The 15,633-nt window shown below is 41.8% G+C and overlaps 7 protein-coding genes across 7 annotated transcripts; 3 read left to right on the top strand and 4 right to left on the bottom strand.

Moving 5' to 3' along the window:
• Positions 1 to 135: 135 nt before the first annotated feature.
• Positions 136 to 1,679, bottom strand: V1512DRAFT_280288 (Ssl1-like-domain-containing protein; the record flags this gene model as incomplete). Its single annotated transcript, XM_066917989.1, has 2 exons — positions 136 to 997; positions 1,051 to 1,679. The coding sequence occupies 2 exons, from the start codon at positions 1,677 to 1,679 to the stop codon at positions 136 to 138; spliced, it is 1,491 nt and encodes a 496-aa protein (XP_066770084.1).
• Positions 1,680 to 1,773: 94 nt separating this feature from the next.
• V1512DRAFT_266141 (uncharacterized protein) lies at positions 1,774 to 2,117 on the bottom strand. Its single transcript, XM_066917042.1, has one exon. The coding sequence runs from the start codon at positions 2,037 to 2,039 to the stop codon at positions 1,791 to 1,793; it is 249 nt and encodes an 82-aa protein (XP_066770083.1). The 5' UTR covers positions 2,040 to 2,117; the 3' UTR covers positions 1,774 to 1,790.
• On the top strand, positions 2,104 to 3,796 carry V1512DRAFT_266137 (uncharacterized protein). Its single transcript, XM_066917041.1, has one exon. The coding sequence runs from the start codon at positions 2,496 to 2,498 to the stop codon at positions 3,531 to 3,533; it is 1,038 nt and encodes a 345-aa protein (XP_066770082.1). The 5' UTR covers positions 2,104 to 2,495; the 3' UTR covers positions 3,534 to 3,796.
• A 5-nt stretch (positions 3,797 to 3,801) lies between these two features.
• Positions 3,802 to 6,465, bottom strand: V1512DRAFT_254600 (RNA ligase-domain-containing protein; the record flags this gene model as incomplete). The annotated part of the gene is made up of 2 exons (XM_066914780.1): positions 3,802 to 5,994; positions 6,043 to 6,465. The coding sequence occupies 2 exons, from the start codon at positions 6,463 to 6,465 to the stop codon at positions 3,802 to 3,804; spliced, it is 2,616 nt and encodes an 871-aa protein (XP_066770081.1).
• A 385-nt stretch (positions 6,466 to 6,850) lies between these two features.
• Positions 6,851 to 10,108, bottom strand: V1512DRAFT_277523 (adaptin N terminal region-domain-containing protein). The gene is made up of 2 exons (XM_066917916.1): positions 9,617 to 10,108; positions 6,851 to 9,563 (listed from the first exon to the last, which is right to left on the bottom strand). The coding sequence occupies exons 1-2, from the start codon at positions 9,913 to 9,915 to the stop codon at positions 6,977 to 6,979; spliced, it is 2,886 nt and encodes a 961-aa protein (XP_066770080.1). The 5' UTR covers positions 9,916 to 10,108; the 3' UTR covers positions 6,851 to 6,976.
• Positions 10,109 to 10,141: 33 nt separating this feature from the next.
• V1512DRAFT_266129 (uncharacterized protein) lies at positions 10,142 to 11,671 on the top strand. The gene is made up of 2 exons (XM_066917040.1): positions 10,142 to 10,653; positions 10,709 to 11,671. The coding sequence occupies exons 1-2, from the start codon at positions 10,483 to 10,485 to the stop codon at positions 11,564 to 11,566; spliced, it is 1,029 nt and encodes a 342-aa protein (XP_066770079.1). The 5' UTR covers positions 10,142 to 10,482; the 3' UTR covers positions 11,567 to 11,671.
• A 12-nt stretch (positions 11,672 to 11,683) lies between these two features.
• V1512DRAFT_228636 (Nup133 N terminal like-domain-containing protein) lies at positions 11,684 to 15,502 on the top strand. Its single transcript, XM_066913895.1, has 2 exons — positions 11,684 to 12,837; positions 12,886 to 15,502. Exons 1-2 carry the CDS (start codon positions 11,727 to 11,729, stop codon positions 15,435 to 15,437), a joined length of 3,663 nt encoding a protein of 1,220 aa, XP_066770078.1. The 5' UTR covers positions 11,684 to 11,726; the 3' UTR covers positions 15,438 to 15,502.
• The last annotated feature ends 131 nt before the right edge of the window (positions 15,503 to 15,633 follow it).

Raw genomic sequence — 15,633 nt, 5'->3', positions numbered from 1 at the left:
TGATGTTTTGCTGCCGTTTTTAGTTAGTCGGATTTTAAGCGGGTTGGCACAGCAACGGGCCACTCTCAAAAATATTTCATACAATACATTTTACATCTAGTACTAGCTAGCTGGTTATACATTATTCAACCTCTCTTAAATGTCAATAGCACCATCGCTTCGATTAGTATTTATATTTAGTCGAACTATAGCGCCAGACTCGCAACCAGGACAGTTATGAAGAACTTCATGAGCGAACAAATCACAGTCAATACAAAAATGCTGCCGGCAAGATGGACACCTGAATCTGCCAAATGCACCTTGTTTCGCATTATTCGTATTAGTATTAGTCTGACGAGATGTTGTATTACTTGTCAAACCGTCCCCTCCAATTTTCAGCTTGATTCTCGGCCGATCTGAAGCTGCGGGCGGAACAGGGAACACAGTCTGACAAGAAAAGCACACAGTCGAACTTCTGGCTTCCTCTAAGTCAACTTCGTCCCAATTCCGTAGTGGCATCAAGTGATGATATGATCTTGACAGATGCGTAGACAAAATCAAAGTCAATGAGCATGATGGACATTCAAGAGGAAGAGAGCAGACTTTAACTTTGCATCTAGGGCAAACGTAACCGCCTTTAACCAACTTGGAATGACAAGCACAAAAAGACAAAGATGTTTCGACAATTCTGCTAGGAAATCCCATTCTCATTAACTTAGATCCGCCAGCTGCCGATTTATGCTTTGAGGAAGATGCAGGTGGTATGCATGCAGCTAAAAGAAGCTCTTTGAAATGCTGCTCGTTAAGAACAACTCCGTATGTAGAAGAGAAGTTGCCTTCGTTTGTTTCTTTGCATAACTCTTTGCAAATAGCTACCTCAGCTGCTAGACCGACTATGCGAACACGGACCTGCTCTGCTTTGAGAATATCAATCGTTTTGTGAATATCACCGGGATCACAAGACAGCAGTGATCCAAATACAATAACAACCTCTTTTGTTCCATGACTCGGAACATGACTGTATAACAGATCAGCATAAGTGCCATATAAAAACCCTAAAGTTTTGCGTACTAAAGCGCTCCACGAGCCATTTCAAGGGCATTTTGTAAAGACGGGTCGCCACTTGACTCTTGCTTCCTTAAGCCTTGTAATACAGAAATGTGGTCAGTTGGATTTCCACCTAGAGGAGAAATTAAACTAGCCAGTCCATCCTTCATGCCTATAATTCCTAGTTGGGAAATTGGATTCTGCTCATAATATTCTGTAACGAATTGAGAAACGTACGTTAGGCTCAGTTGATATCTTGACGGTCGCAAGTCTTTCTCTGACATAGATATACTCAAATCGATGATTAAGATCAAATGTCTAATGATGCCTCGCTGTAGGGGTGTTGTGTCGAAATGTAGTCGTTTTCGCTTGCCAGCCTGAACTAATTCTGCTACTATACCCGCTAGACTTCCACCTGCATCTTCCTGTACCACTTCCCATGATCTTTGAATTGAATCTTCCCAAATATATCCACCACCTGTAGCAGATCTCAAATCTTTGTTGGATATACCATTTTTCCCGTTCTTTTTTGTTGATGAACGCGTGCCGTAGTTAGACGTAGCAGACCCTGGTTCAGATGATGACACTGATCCAGCAAAATCCGAATCTGGTGAAGATCCTCTCTGATGATATGATTCATCTGAGTCAGACATTATTATCTGATCTCGTGTGATGATCTCGAAGCGGAAAAGATATAAACTCAGGGGTATTCAAGCTTTCAGGTTCGGCGGCCACTTTGGTAGATCCATCTCAGTAGAGCTATTCTACGGCTCGTCTGGAATGGGTATAATAGACATGAAAATTGATTGTATAAGTAACTTGGAACTAGTTATATAAAAAAAATTTGTGTCTGTAAGATCATATCTTCCAATATTATGTGAATCATGATCTAGATGTATGTAGAGTACTGCAGTCACTTCACATGCCCATGCAGTTACAAAGTGATAAACATATTTACTATAGATTGGTATCTGCAGCAAAATAACCGCTACATGTAGGATGCTTTCATTCATTTAAAGTATAGACTTATATATATACAAATTCATGAATCACTTCTAAAATGTAATACATAAGCAACAACTCTTGGAGTATCAATTCATCCAATTAAAAGAAGGTTTAGTAGCTTACTCAAAATTCTTTTAGTATTCTTTTTCAATTAACTCTCAATTACTATACAATCTCGTTTATATCATTGATGCTGATTGATCTTTCGTTGCTTCGAAGTATTCTAGGCTCACTTTAAGTCCCAACCAGAGAACACCCAACGCACGTCGCCGACAACGACGTATAACAGTTTCGTAGTGCGCTTACATTCATCCTTCCTTTATTCTTCAAAAATAGGCCTACGAGAATTTTCTCCCGCTCTGAAAATAATCCAATTTTGCATATATATACCGTGTTTAATTTCATCTGAAAGCAATTTGGAGCTTTCTAGTACTAAAGCACAAAGCACAGAGTATCAGGGAGAAATGGCTCCCGCTTCAATTGAAGTGGGTTTGTCTAGGCCCCACCAGCCGGAGACCAATTCTACTTTATTCCATACTACTTCTAGTTTGAGTTTAAGTGTAGAAGACCAGCGTGATTTGAATCAACACGCTGATTCCCTAATACCGATGCCTCAGTCATTCTCTCCGACATTACAGCAAGTTTCGGATCAAGCTGTTGCTGACAACTTCAATCTCAACTGGCACAACAGGGATTTATCTAACCAATACGAAAATTTCGCTGGAGGATATGAAATTTTTGTTTCCGGTATTACCTTACATTTCAAGCCGATCTGGTACAACAACATTCGAGATTGGGTTGTCTCAAAGCTAGAAGGGGCTTATACCAATATTCAAAATACGTCATTTTCTTTTCCTGATGTCGAAGGTGGCCCATTGTTTTCTAATTTTGGTTCTCTGACAACAGAACCCGAGCCAACAGGCATAGCGGAGCAATCAGTTAGCAATGATGAGCAACGAGACCAAAATTTCTCGACATCTGAAACCAGTACCGATCAGCGAGACGCGTCCAATGTTGAATTGCCGTCATTGATCTACAATACTGTATCGGGTATCTACTATTTTTTAAGTTCAGTTGATGGTCGTGCTTCTCAGTCAGAAAGCTCTGCGAGTCAAGGGACGGGCACTGTAACCACGGAAGGTTTTAGCTCACATCCTATTTCTTGCAAAGTTAGTCCGATTTATATTGAGGAAGATGATGAAGAGAAGTATCAACAACATGTTATGACTTCATTTGATGAATCGAATTTGGAGGACGACTACGATGTGTTGCATCTGGATGATGTAGTCGGAACGAGTACCCCAACTTCTGGTTCTGTCACCCAGGAAAACTTGAACAATAGCCATGATCTAGAACTTTCAGTTGAATTTGTAGATGAAGATGTTAATGTTATTTCGGACGAAGTACAAGTTGACCAAGCAGAGCTGTGGGATATCGTGTCGCAGGATGAAGCTGACGAATGGAATTCAAGTTCTCTTCTTTCTGCTCGCCAGAAGCATTGAAGAATTAGATTCAAGTTTTTTATTTTGCTTGCCAGAAGCGCGCTAGCTTAGCTAGGTCTGGCTTATGAGGTTTTAAAGCTTGTTTTAGTGATATGGTTCCCGGTTTTTTTGTTTAAATGTTTTCTGGACATCAGGCCAAATTTAGGTATCGGTTCATACTTGTGGTGAAAGTATTGGATAGGAATGGTATAGGTGTACTGGTATTTGTTTAATCTTTACGGTTTACGGTTTCACGGGTGGGCAATAAAAAGTATATAATGCTATTTACCTACTTGAGGGCGGAGACATTAATGCCCTTGATCCGAACAGCTTCCAGGTATTTACAGCAATTAACCCCGCTGTCACCTCTCGCAAACTTCTCCAATAGAATTGTAGATTCGAATGGTTTGATTGAGGCGTCAGCTGTGCCGATGGTGATGTGGAAGTTTTTGGGGATTATCGGAACCTTCTCAAGATTGGTACCAGACCTTACTTGCACAGCAGCCGTTACACACATAACTCGTGTATCCCAACATATGCTTTCCAAGGTCACATCTCCAAAAATGTCTCCCAACTTTCCGGCTAGCATACGCTCATAGTAAAAATCCCATGTGGCCATGCTCGCCGTACACTCATTAAAGTGAACTAGTGTGACATGAAACTCTTGCTGAATCCTACTAGAAGATCTAAGCTGCTCAAAAAACGATAAATCTGCTCCATTAGACCGTAAAGTATGCTCCACGGTTTCAAGAAAGTCTTTAGGACGATCAATTTTTAGGGCGAAGTAATTAGCAGCTCGTGACGTAGTCTTCAACGTGCTTTGCACCTTCTGTTTGGGAACTGAAGCTGTTGGCTTCGCTACCTTGGCCTTCGGCGAACTCTTGCTCTTTGAAGAGTTGAAGCTCTTTACGACGTTTGGAACATACTCCACTGCCCTTTGTAACGCGTCGTGAATAGATTGATCAACGGGCAATTCACTAATAATACCTGGATATTTATCCACGAACTTCCGCAAAATATACTTCAGGTTCTCTTGAAGCGTTTGATCTACTTCCAAGTCAATAACCAAGTCAAACATATTATCTGGTGACTCTGACATATTAACAGGTTCGAAACGATTCAAAAAACCACCCATGATTCCTTGAATTTTACCCATTGACTCAGTTGAGGCGTGAATGCTTTGGTGATTATCTCCTCTGGCCATCACTCTTGCCACAGTCACATCTTGAACTCTACGCTTACCCTCAAGTCCATCATGGCGAAAATGCAAAGCCACAAAGCGCAAACGCTCCATTGGCAATAATTCGTTCATATCTCGAAATATTTGCTCGCGTTCCCGCCGCATGTGATTGTTTCGATCAGCAATGGATACCGCTCGGTGCATCAAAGTGTCACGAATAAGCTCGCAGAAGCGTCTGCCCGTACCACCTTTTTTAGAAGAAATGTTGTCATTTTGAACGTGACCCCATCTTAGTAAATCTGCAAGTGCTAGCGATAGCGTAGTCTTGCCGCATCCAATGGTAGCTACAGGAACGATGACATACTTATAGTCACTATTTTGCGGCGAGTGCCCAACAATCCGTGAAGAACTCATTTGAGCAGAACTCATTTCTAATTCACCATTGTCCAAGACGGTCTCTGTGTCCGATTCAGCCCCTTCGTCTTTTATAATGTCATGTCCGTCTTTTCCATACTGCGTAAGAAACGCGTTCCTTAAAGCAATGATTCCATGATTCTTTTGATATTGTTCAGCTAAATCTTGACGCCCTTGAAAATACTGTTTTGCAAAAAGGAGATATTCTCTGGTTGCTTTCTTATGTTTCTTTAACCTGATCGGTTTGCCGGCCAGTAATTGCTTTGTGACTTCTCGCCATCCACGGTAAAGAAGATAAGGCTCTTCAAATTTATACTTGAAAAAGAAGTCTGACGTACCAGTATTAACTGGACTTGATGTTTGACATCGGACAACAAACCCCTCAATATCTGTTCCTTCCCACGAGCCCGTCTCTGCGCAATTTTCAAGAAACTTGCGTAAGCTTCCAACGTCTCCCATCTTGGTATATTCGACTGGTCGCAGCCCAAAATTCTCCGCAAACTTGACGACGGCCTCAAAAGGATATGTGTGGAATGTTGGTGTATTCAAATTTAAACCATGAAGATATAATCCGGCTTTATCAGACTCATATTCAATAATGTGCTCTTCAAAGGTGTCGTCACAAAGTTCAGCGACAGCTGTTGCGTTCAATGACCGTAACGTCGCAGCCAAATCACGCTTAGACAAGCCCACCTTTTCTAAATGTGTTTCCACCCACTTCTCCCCAACTTGAGCATGCGACAGTACTGTATCAAGTCGTGAACCTGCTGAGTGTTTGCTGCAGACAAGTAAATTTCCGTCTGGTAAGCAAGACAAAAGTATTATACATCCGTTTTCCTTGCGTGTAAGATAGTACGGTCCATAAGTATTGCTCTCAATCCAAGTCCACTATTCTTCGTTAGCACATGCGTTTCATTACCTCGCCTATAGTTCTACCTTGGTTTCCGCACACTCTTCAATGTTGTAAAATTTATCATATCCTCGAGCTACAATTTCCATTCGCTGTTCACCATTGGATGTATTCGTTACGGAAAATAATCCACGGGCACTTGTTGGCAAGCAACCTTTCTTATAGTCCCAGTCATTATATCTCCAACCATGCACTCGAATATTCGAATGCGTAAGCTCAAATTCTGAATGTCTGACTTTAACTTTTGAACTTTTTGATGAGTCAGTCGACGGTGGCTTTAGAAGCCGTTCAAATAGCTGAGTTGTTTCGTAGGCAGCGCTTGCTGGAATTGGGATCTTCTCAAACGGCAGTTTAATCACTCGCCCTACAGAGAGGTCTGACGGACTTGTAGAAAAAGCTACCGTCGGCTGGTTATTTGAATTGGCAGCAGCTTCTTTGTGAAAGCTCATTGACGGTTTTGTAAAGCTTTGTGAAGACTGATTTATATGAATAAAAGCGCTTTTGTAGTTGGAAAATTTCCTTATAAGTGAATTATTTGGCTGTGACCTTTGGGAAATACACTTAGAAATGACTGATCTGAATGTTAACGGCATTTACAAACAGCAATTCAATTCAGCTTCCACAATTGATGTTCGACGTCTCAAAAAATTGAGCCGCATGACAAAACTTTCTGTGAGGCGGTAAGTTCTATTTTGTTTCAAGACTATTTTACTCTCTTCATGCTCTCTAGTATTGTTTCAAATAGGCTAGAAATTTGTAGGACGTGTGGTATCGTTATAATAGGTGTAAAAGAGACCCTGTTTGATTTATTCACGTAAACTTGGGTGCGTTAAATCACTGAGTCACTATTCATATTGAACCTATGTAAGAAGCTAAATTGCACAAATACCACTTTTAAGCGTAATCTACTATAACAAACAATTTTACATTAAAGCTTCAGTCATAAACCAACTTAAAAATCTACTTTGCTGCTCGTTGCGACGCTGCAATCCGATCTCCCAATGATAATGCAAGACCCTGCCCTTTACTTCGGATTCTGATGTGGCCCACTATATTGCCCGACGACTCCTTTTCAATACTCAGATTTGCCAAAGCATCTTCACCAAAGACGCTTTTGGCATACAAGTTCACACTCAAAAATTGGCAGTCGCCCTTAAGACTGGCAGCTGGTGTCAACACAGACATGTTCGTATATTTAACAAGCCCATCGAGATACTTTTTCAAACTTAAGTTCTTTGAGCTATCAATACCAATGCTAGTGTTGATGTTGACTTTGTTCTCCCATTCGAACTCAGTCCACATCGACCGAAATTGAGTTTCGGTTACCATGCCTGGATGGATGTAGTCCATAATATCAACATGGACATCATTCAGGATAACAATATTCGATTCCGTAGAAGATGATCCATCGTAAACAATGTTTCCAAAAATAACACCAGTGTCAGTCGAAGAAACCTTGATTGTTGCCTGAACTGAGAAGAAGGCATGTGGACCCAGATTCTGTGTGGTTGGTTTTTCAACAACCTTTAGGTCACCTAACGTGGCGAACTCGACGCAAAGATTTTGAAGAGTATCCGTAGTCTGGTTTACAAGCAGGACGTCTAAAATAATATCAAACTGATGAACTTTGACATAAGCTTCAGCATAAACAGGATCGGAAAAACCAGTCAGTTGGACGACCTTGTTGAGCTTAGACGATGTGTCTTCTACAACTCCTTCTGTTCCTGTCGCCTTTGATAAATCGAGCTCAAATTCATCTTCTTCTTCAACAGCAGACTTCTTGGCCAACTGTCGAATTCCAAGAGAGTCGTCAACTTGAACAGCGTTTTTCTCCTTCTCAAGACGATCTTTGTCAGCACGCTTTGACTCTTCTGCTACAACCATAGCATGAAAAGCTGCATGCGTATCTTGCAAGAAAACCTCTTCAACCATCTTTACCTTCTCCAAGTCCGACAAAGACTGAATGCATGACATGATTCGATCAACGGTATCCTCGTCTATTGGCGCCTCGACGAACTTAGATTGGCCAACACGCAACATAGAGATCATGATTAGCATAGCCTCAGCACGCAGCAAATTCTTCTGTTTGGTGTCTTCTGCGATCTTGCTATACCTTAGAACGAGCTTCGTCAGTGTAGCAGCCAGAGTAGATGCAAGATAGTAGTCACCGTCAAGAATGAGCTGTCGCAATGGAGGCTTAGAAGCAGCCTTAACAGCTTCCAACCTTGCATTCGCAGTCGATTCTGACGTAAGAGCACTCTCAGTTGCATATGTACCATCGGCCAAAACCTTCTTCGGTACCTTTGCTGCTGGCTTGCTTCCATTCACCTTCTCCTCTGCTGTCTCACCGTTCCTATCTTCATGCGCAGCATCTAGTAGTCGCTGCTCAGAATCCAAAATAGGAATGTCACCGATGCTTGTTCGGATTTTTTTCCACGACTCTCGAATATCGTTCTCAGTAACACAATACTCACCCATGATCCATAGTGCACCTCTGTAAACCTTTCCACTTCGAACGTCTCCAAGTGTAGACATCAGACGCTGAACAATGGGCTCTCGCAAGTTCGGAAATTTTTCTAAGACTTCCTTGACGAAGACAATAACATCTACGGCAGACGCATTGTTAAACTCAGAAATGAAGTCCATGAGAACTTCGACGACAGAGGCGGCAACTTCAACAAACTTGATGGCACACTGGTGAATACAGTGAATAATCAATTGGCGGTATTCGTTGTTCTTCTCATAGTCTTGGTCGAGAGTTTTGGTGAGTTCTTTCTTTAACAACAAAATAATCTCTTCGACGTTCTTGCTAGAAATCATTTCCAACGCGATTTCAAGCGCCTTGCGGCGAACATCAATATCGGGACTGGTAAGAACTCTGAGGATTTCCATTACAAGTTCATTCAAGACACCCTCATTTCGCTTGCGGAGTTGATCAACACGCTCAAGCACAATAAGCTTGACGTTGTTATCAGACTCTTTGACACTAAGTTCAATGAACTTCCCAGCTGCAGCTTTGATAGCAACCGGATTGTTGGTAAGAGCAGTCAATGCGGTAGCTGCCTCATAAACAACTGTGTTGGAAGGGGCCTCGAGAAGGTCAAAGATAAGTCTCAAGTAACGGCCTTTGTTTGGCGTGTTGTGAGCGGCTTCTTTTCTAATAAAGTCAATGAAGGCAAGCTGAAGAAGTTCATCCGCAGTTGTAATATTGTCACTGTTCTTTTGAAGATATTCAACTGCGCCTTCTGGATAAATGTTTGCTAAGACAACAAAAGCATTTCGCTTGCATGCGGTGTCTGATTCGTTCTCAAGAAAGCCAAGAACAAGCTCCGCAGCATCTGGAGCAAGTGACTCGGACAAAAGATGGATTGAGTAAATTGCAAAAACAGCGTTTTTCCTGACGTATGCGTGTCGATGTTCTAGGCAGGCTCTTACGGATGGAACCAAAGGTTCAAGAAGCTCTGGCTCCTTCAATTTGCTGAGGAAGCGAAGGGTGACGCCTCGAATGTACTCATTTGGATGTTGAAGATCATTTCTTATAGCATTGCTGTAAAAATATAATAAGCTGAGAGTAATTGAGCGGCAAAAGTCATTACTTACCAGACAAGAATCATCTCTTGCTTTAACTTTCCATCAGGATTGGTCTTCAAACAGATTTCCCAGTAAAAGTGTAAAAGTTTCTTAAGAGCCTTAGACTTCGATGGCATAACAAATCGGATGACATGCATAAGCAATTGGGGCATTGGATCGCCATTAAGCATGATCACCAAGATGCGCTTCATGGCCTCGACCTTGATTGGGTCATTGCCGCGTTCCAACTGAAATTTTAGGTCTTGAAAGGATGGCTGATCAGCCGAGGAAGGTTCGTGTACGAGAGTGTATGATGACGCTTCGGCCATATTGATTTGTTGTTGTAGTACCCTTGCGGATTGCTAGGATGCAGTGAAGAAATAACAAGGGGTGTAGTAGCCAAAGACAAGGTTGTCGTGATCGTTTCGACGTCGAGTCTAACTGACCGAAAGTCTCAATCTTAGCGTATATTTCAGAACACAGAATATTTCAGAATGGCCGCGTCCAAATTGGATTTAAGTCATCTGTTCGCATCTAAGTCGCCTGTTTTTTATGGCTTATTGTGTAGAATTCATAATACGTATATAGTGAAGGCACGATGCAATTTAAAGTAACTATAGAACTATTTCAAAACTACGCTGGACTTGTCTATAGTAGTTAGTGAGATTCCATGACACAGATGTACAATTTTTAGCCACACGGGCTCTCACTCTCACATCTAACAGTTGTACTTAATTGCAATTAGATGCCGATGTGTGTTGTGCTCACTCACTCAGTCACTCACTATATTGAGGCTGCATCATCTCATACATACCCTTACCCAGAATTGAAGCTGGACTGAACGCGCTACTTCAAAGCGTACAATACTTTCTGATCTGACAATTAACACCTGCAAAATGGCTTTTTTTTCTTGCATAGCTGATTTGTATGTTTCAGCATTAAAGAACAATGTACAATTGACTTATTTGTCGCTTTTATTTCTGTCAATTGGCATAATTAAATATGTTGGATTTGGCTTGAGTCTTACTAAGTTGTTCTTGGATATTTTTGTGCTCCCTGGAACAAGTGTAAGTAATGTTGATCTAGATGGATCTACTCAATTGATTTGACTGTTGATTATAGATGAAGAAATACGGAGCAGGAAAAGGTGCCTGGGCCATCATCACCGGTGCGTCTGATGGAATTGGCAAAGAGTTCTCGATTCAGCTTGCTAAGAAAGGATTTAACGTTGTGCTCGTCTCACGAATAGAGTCTAAGCTTGTTGATTTGGCTTCAGAAATCTCTGGAAAATACAAGGTTGAGACTAAGATTATGTCAATGGATTTTTCTGCAAACAAAGTCTCTGACTTTGCTGCTCTTTCTGCTTTGATTGAACCTCTGAACGTCACTGTTTTAATTAACAATGTCGGCCTATCACACTCTATTCCCGTACCTTTCGCGGAGGTTGATGAGAAAGAGCTCGAAGATATTATCGTGATCAACAATATTGCGACTCTCAAAGTGACGCGCCTTGTTACACCAAAACTCGTCGCAAATAAGAAAGGACTAATTTTGACAATGGGATCATTTGGCGGTAATTTTCCTACTCCTTATCTGTCTGTTTACTCTGGTAGCAAAGCGTTTTTGCAATATTGGAGTAGTGCTCTCTCGTCCGAATTAAAGCCAAAGGGTGTGGATGTTGAGTTGGTGCTGTCTTATCTTGTTACAACTGCTATGGCTAAGATTAGACGGACCAGTCTGCTTATTCCTAATCCTAAAATGTTTGTTGCTAGCACTTTGTCCAGCATTGGACTTAATTGTGGAGCTGTTGGACGAGTTGCTACCTCGACTCCTTACTGGAGTCATGCTATCTATCAATTTATTATTGAAAGCACACTTGGTACGTGGTCTAAGTTTGTCATGAACCAGAATTTGAAGATGCACATCTCCATTAGAAAGAGAGCAATGAAGAAAGCAGAACGAGAAAAGAAAGGCCTGTAGTTTAGCATGTCAGGTTAAACTAAATTAAATCAGATGTGTAAACATGTAGTCCGGGTTAGGGTAAAATTGAATACTTTTTGTTGACATAAATTGTTCTGGTAAGAATTTACGTGATTTGCGTAATCACGTCGCCAATGAATTGCTGACAATCGCCGTCAAAATGTCTTTATCTGCCTCAATGTACCCTTCACTTGCGAGCCTTCCAGGATCGCGTGTCAATGGTAGTCCAGCGACACCTGTTAGTATGTCAGGCCCAGCACAAGGATCAGCTCAAGCTGGAGCATTTGCACTTTCACCAAATACTCAAATTACTCCTGGATCAGGATATTCTGTGCGAAATAGAACTCAGCAGCAATTATACCAGACTCCAATTAGAGGTCAACAGTTCCAACAGCAACAAGTAGGACAGCAGTCGCAGCCTTTGAAAACACCAGAGACGCGACTGACTGCCACTTCGCCTACAGGACAACTTGGTCAATCTGATGCACAAGACCAAGCACCTGTCGCATCTCTAAGTCCTATTGAGCATGCTAAACGAGTTGTTAATAGTTTTTTGGATTTTGACAGTCGGTACCCAGATCTAGATCGAATAGTACAACAAACTCAGTCCTCAGAGTATCAATACTCACCTACAAACGAATTTGGACCCTGGACTCCTTTTGAGCAGACTAAAACTTTACGCATTCCGGACGTCATTTTTGAGCAATACAATACAACAGAATGTTTTACAAAAATGGGTTTATTTACTCAGATTCAACGTGCTTGGATTGTAGTTGACAATCGTTTGTATTTTTGGAACTATTTAAACGGGCAAGATTTTCTATCGTTTGAAGACTTGTCGGAAAATATTTTGTCTGTTCAACTGATAAAGCCGCGTGCAAACGTATTTACTGATTCAATCAACTATTTGTTACTAATCTCCACCGCTTCAGACTTTCACATGTTGGGCGTTTCATTTAAAGATAACGATTTACAGCTCTATGACACGGGATTAGTAGTATCAGTGAAAGGATTGGCTGTTAATATTGTCACGGGAAGTGATAAGACTGGTAGAATTTTTTTCGGTGGTCAAGGTTCGACTGATTTGTGGGAAATCACGTACTCAGACAGAGAAGGATGGTTTCGTGGGAAGTGTGGAAAGGTTTGTCATACGAAGAGCGGACTCTCGGGTTTCACTCCTTCTTTCAGTTCGCTGGCACCAATTGGAAAGTTGATTCCATTTTCATCGCAGAATTCAATCATTGGTTCTATTTTACCATCCAACGCCGAAGGTAAATTTCCTAACAGTTTGGTCAGTCTAGGTACTAACTCAGCTGTAGAATCAATAATAGCGATTGTTGTCGACGACAGTCGCTCTCTAGTTTATACACTATCTTCAAAATCTACTCTTCGAGCATTCCACATGAAATCTCCGACAGATCTGACGCTAATGCTCACATACACATACACATCCTTATGTTCACATCTGCAGATGATCAATGCGGCTTCACCGCTTCTTGATCCACGATCGACAACGATTGTATCTATTTATCCGGTTCGTCCTTCGGAGAGTAGTCAGATTCATATCATTGCAACGACTTCAAGTGGTTGTAGGCTTTACCTTCGCGCTGCCCGCTCGTATGGTTTTGGATTTTCAAACAACGAAAACGCACCACCAACAACGATGCAGGTAATACAAGTTCGCTTTCCTCCCGGCGAAAGTACAGCACGATTACCAGCTACAACAACCGATCTCAGCCCTACCAAAGTCTCAAGAATATATGCCCCAGGGTACTTCATGGCCGTGAAAGCAGGAGACATCGCGGATAAACTATTTATGTCGGCGCCTGATACGGGAAGAATTCTGTCTCAGCTTACTACCCTCAACACGGTACCGCAACTTGTCGAATCTGGCATGTGGGCTAGTATTGGAGGTTATGTGCAAGAGATCGCATTAGTCACTCCAGAGTTCCAAATCGTAAACAAACCTGAAGGTTTTGGAAATGAAGTCTGTGGGCAATACTCTGTACCACCAACAGAGGTTGCAGTATTGACCAACGAGGGTGTATATATGTTTAAACGGAGATACATGGTTGACACGTTTAAAGATCTCGGTAATGACACGCGAGTCTTTTTAGAGACTTATGGTCGTGCCGAGACATGTTGCACCGCTCTTGCCATTGCATCGTCGCCTTCGTATTCGCTCGAAGCCAGAGAAGCTGCAAGAAGAGCGTATATTGAATATGGCGGTAAAGCTCATTTGAGAGATGAAAATTACGGATCTGTGGCTTTATCATTTGAGAACGTTCGATTAAGTGGAAGATTTGATGGTTTGGCGACTTACATCTCCAGGATAGTGAGAGCTATATGGCGGATTCCGATTCTGAAAGTTACAGCGAGTGGGCCTAACGGCAGAAAATCATATGCTAGCAGCATAGCGCTTGGACAACTTACCAAGTACAGCAGTACGTTAATTGAAGTTTTTTCTTTCTTGGAACAAAACCGCAATTATATTGATGGTTTGTCTGGTCCTGATCGAGTCATTGGAGGCTTAGAAGCTCGTAACGAGGATATATCACAGCAGGCTGAACACCGTGGAATGAATGCTTTGATGCATCTTGCGCGGTTTATGGAGGAGGCTCTTTTATTTATAGCTACCATGACGCAAGATTCGAAGCGTCTGAATGAGTGTATGACCAACTTGCAGCCGGAGTCGATAGTTCGTATCAGTAAATTGACGTTTCAAGATCTGTTCACGACACCAGAAGGTACAGAGCTTGCGAAAGAGCTGGTTTCGGCGATGGTAAACCAGTATATTGCATCTGGAAGCTCTGTGGACTCCATTGTGGATGTACTTAGAAAGCAAAGCAGTATATTCTGCTCTGCCGACGATATATTGTTGTTTCATTCGATGGAACTTCTTCATAGGGCAAAATCTGTCGCACTTACGGATCCTGATCTTAAAAACCAAATTTTGAGAGATAGCATCCGGCTGTTGAATATGGCTAAAAATGTCAGTTTTGAAGACCTCAGAGGCGCTGTTTTGGAGCTGAATGAACTGTGTTTTCACCCTGGTGCGGTGGAAGTCACTTTGAAGGCTGCTATTGAGAGTGATCGAGGAATTGTAGCCATTTCTTATTATATCGATGGTATGCCTCCTAATGATCCGCGGGCAGATCTTTACAATAAGCGATTGCAGTGCTACAATCTGGTGTTTACTACTCTTAGCGACATTGACGAACGTGCAAGGAAAGAGTCTGAATCAACTCAACAGATTTTGCCGACGACTGTTCTTCCAATGAAGAACATTCAAGATGCGGCATACAAAACAGCATTTGCTTCTCGAGATCAGCTTTTTCACTATTTGCTTTACGACTGGTATGTCGAAAGAGGCTTAGCTGAACGTTTGTTGGACCTTGATTTGCCGTTTATTGAGCCATACTTGGAAAAGAATGCGACAGTGAGTCTTGAGCAAGCTAATTGGCTATGGGTTTACTACGGCAAAAAAGAAGAGTTTCTTAAGGCTGCGCGAGTACTAAGCGGACTAGCCCGCAAGAATTTTGCAATGCCGCTTGAGAACAGAATTGAGTATTTGTCGCGGGCACGGTCGGCCTGTCAATGTGCCTGTCCACCTAGTCAACGTCAGGAAATGTTGCAAATTCTGCAGCAGACGCAGGACGAATATACTGTTGCTTGCATTCAGCTAGATCTTCTTACTAAAATTAAAGAAGATGTACGTTTTGCAGACGACGAGGGGCAAAGAGCCAGGTTGGTTAAAAAGTTAGATGACGAGCTGCTAGATCTTTCTAGATTGTATAACGGATTTGCATATGAGCTCGGATATAAAGATATATGTGAAGAAATTGTCAAGGCGGCAGATTATAGGGGTTAAAAATGTATTTAGTTATAATTTGTATATTTCATATGTCAATTGGAACCAACGTTCATACCTGCTACCATTTAAGGACTCCAACTTTAGCCAAAAACTTGACTAGAAGCAAAATAGCACCAGTCAATTTTAAGATTGCTTCTGCAGTTTTCACCGCATTATCGGTCTCTATTGGAGTCTCGAACAAAAAGCTTGGAAT

Source organism: Lipomyces arxii (assembly GCF_038497795.1).
Source record: "Lipomyces arxii strain Phaff 12-163 unplaced genomic scaffold V1512scaffold_17, whole genome shotgun sequence".
NCBI classification, from domain to species: Eukaryota; Fungi; Ascomycota; class Lipomycetes; order Lipomycetales; family Lipomycetaceae; genus Lipomyces; species Lipomyces arxii.
Note: the sequence above shows the minus strand (reverse complement) of the source record. Positions and strands in the feature narration are given on the sequence as shown.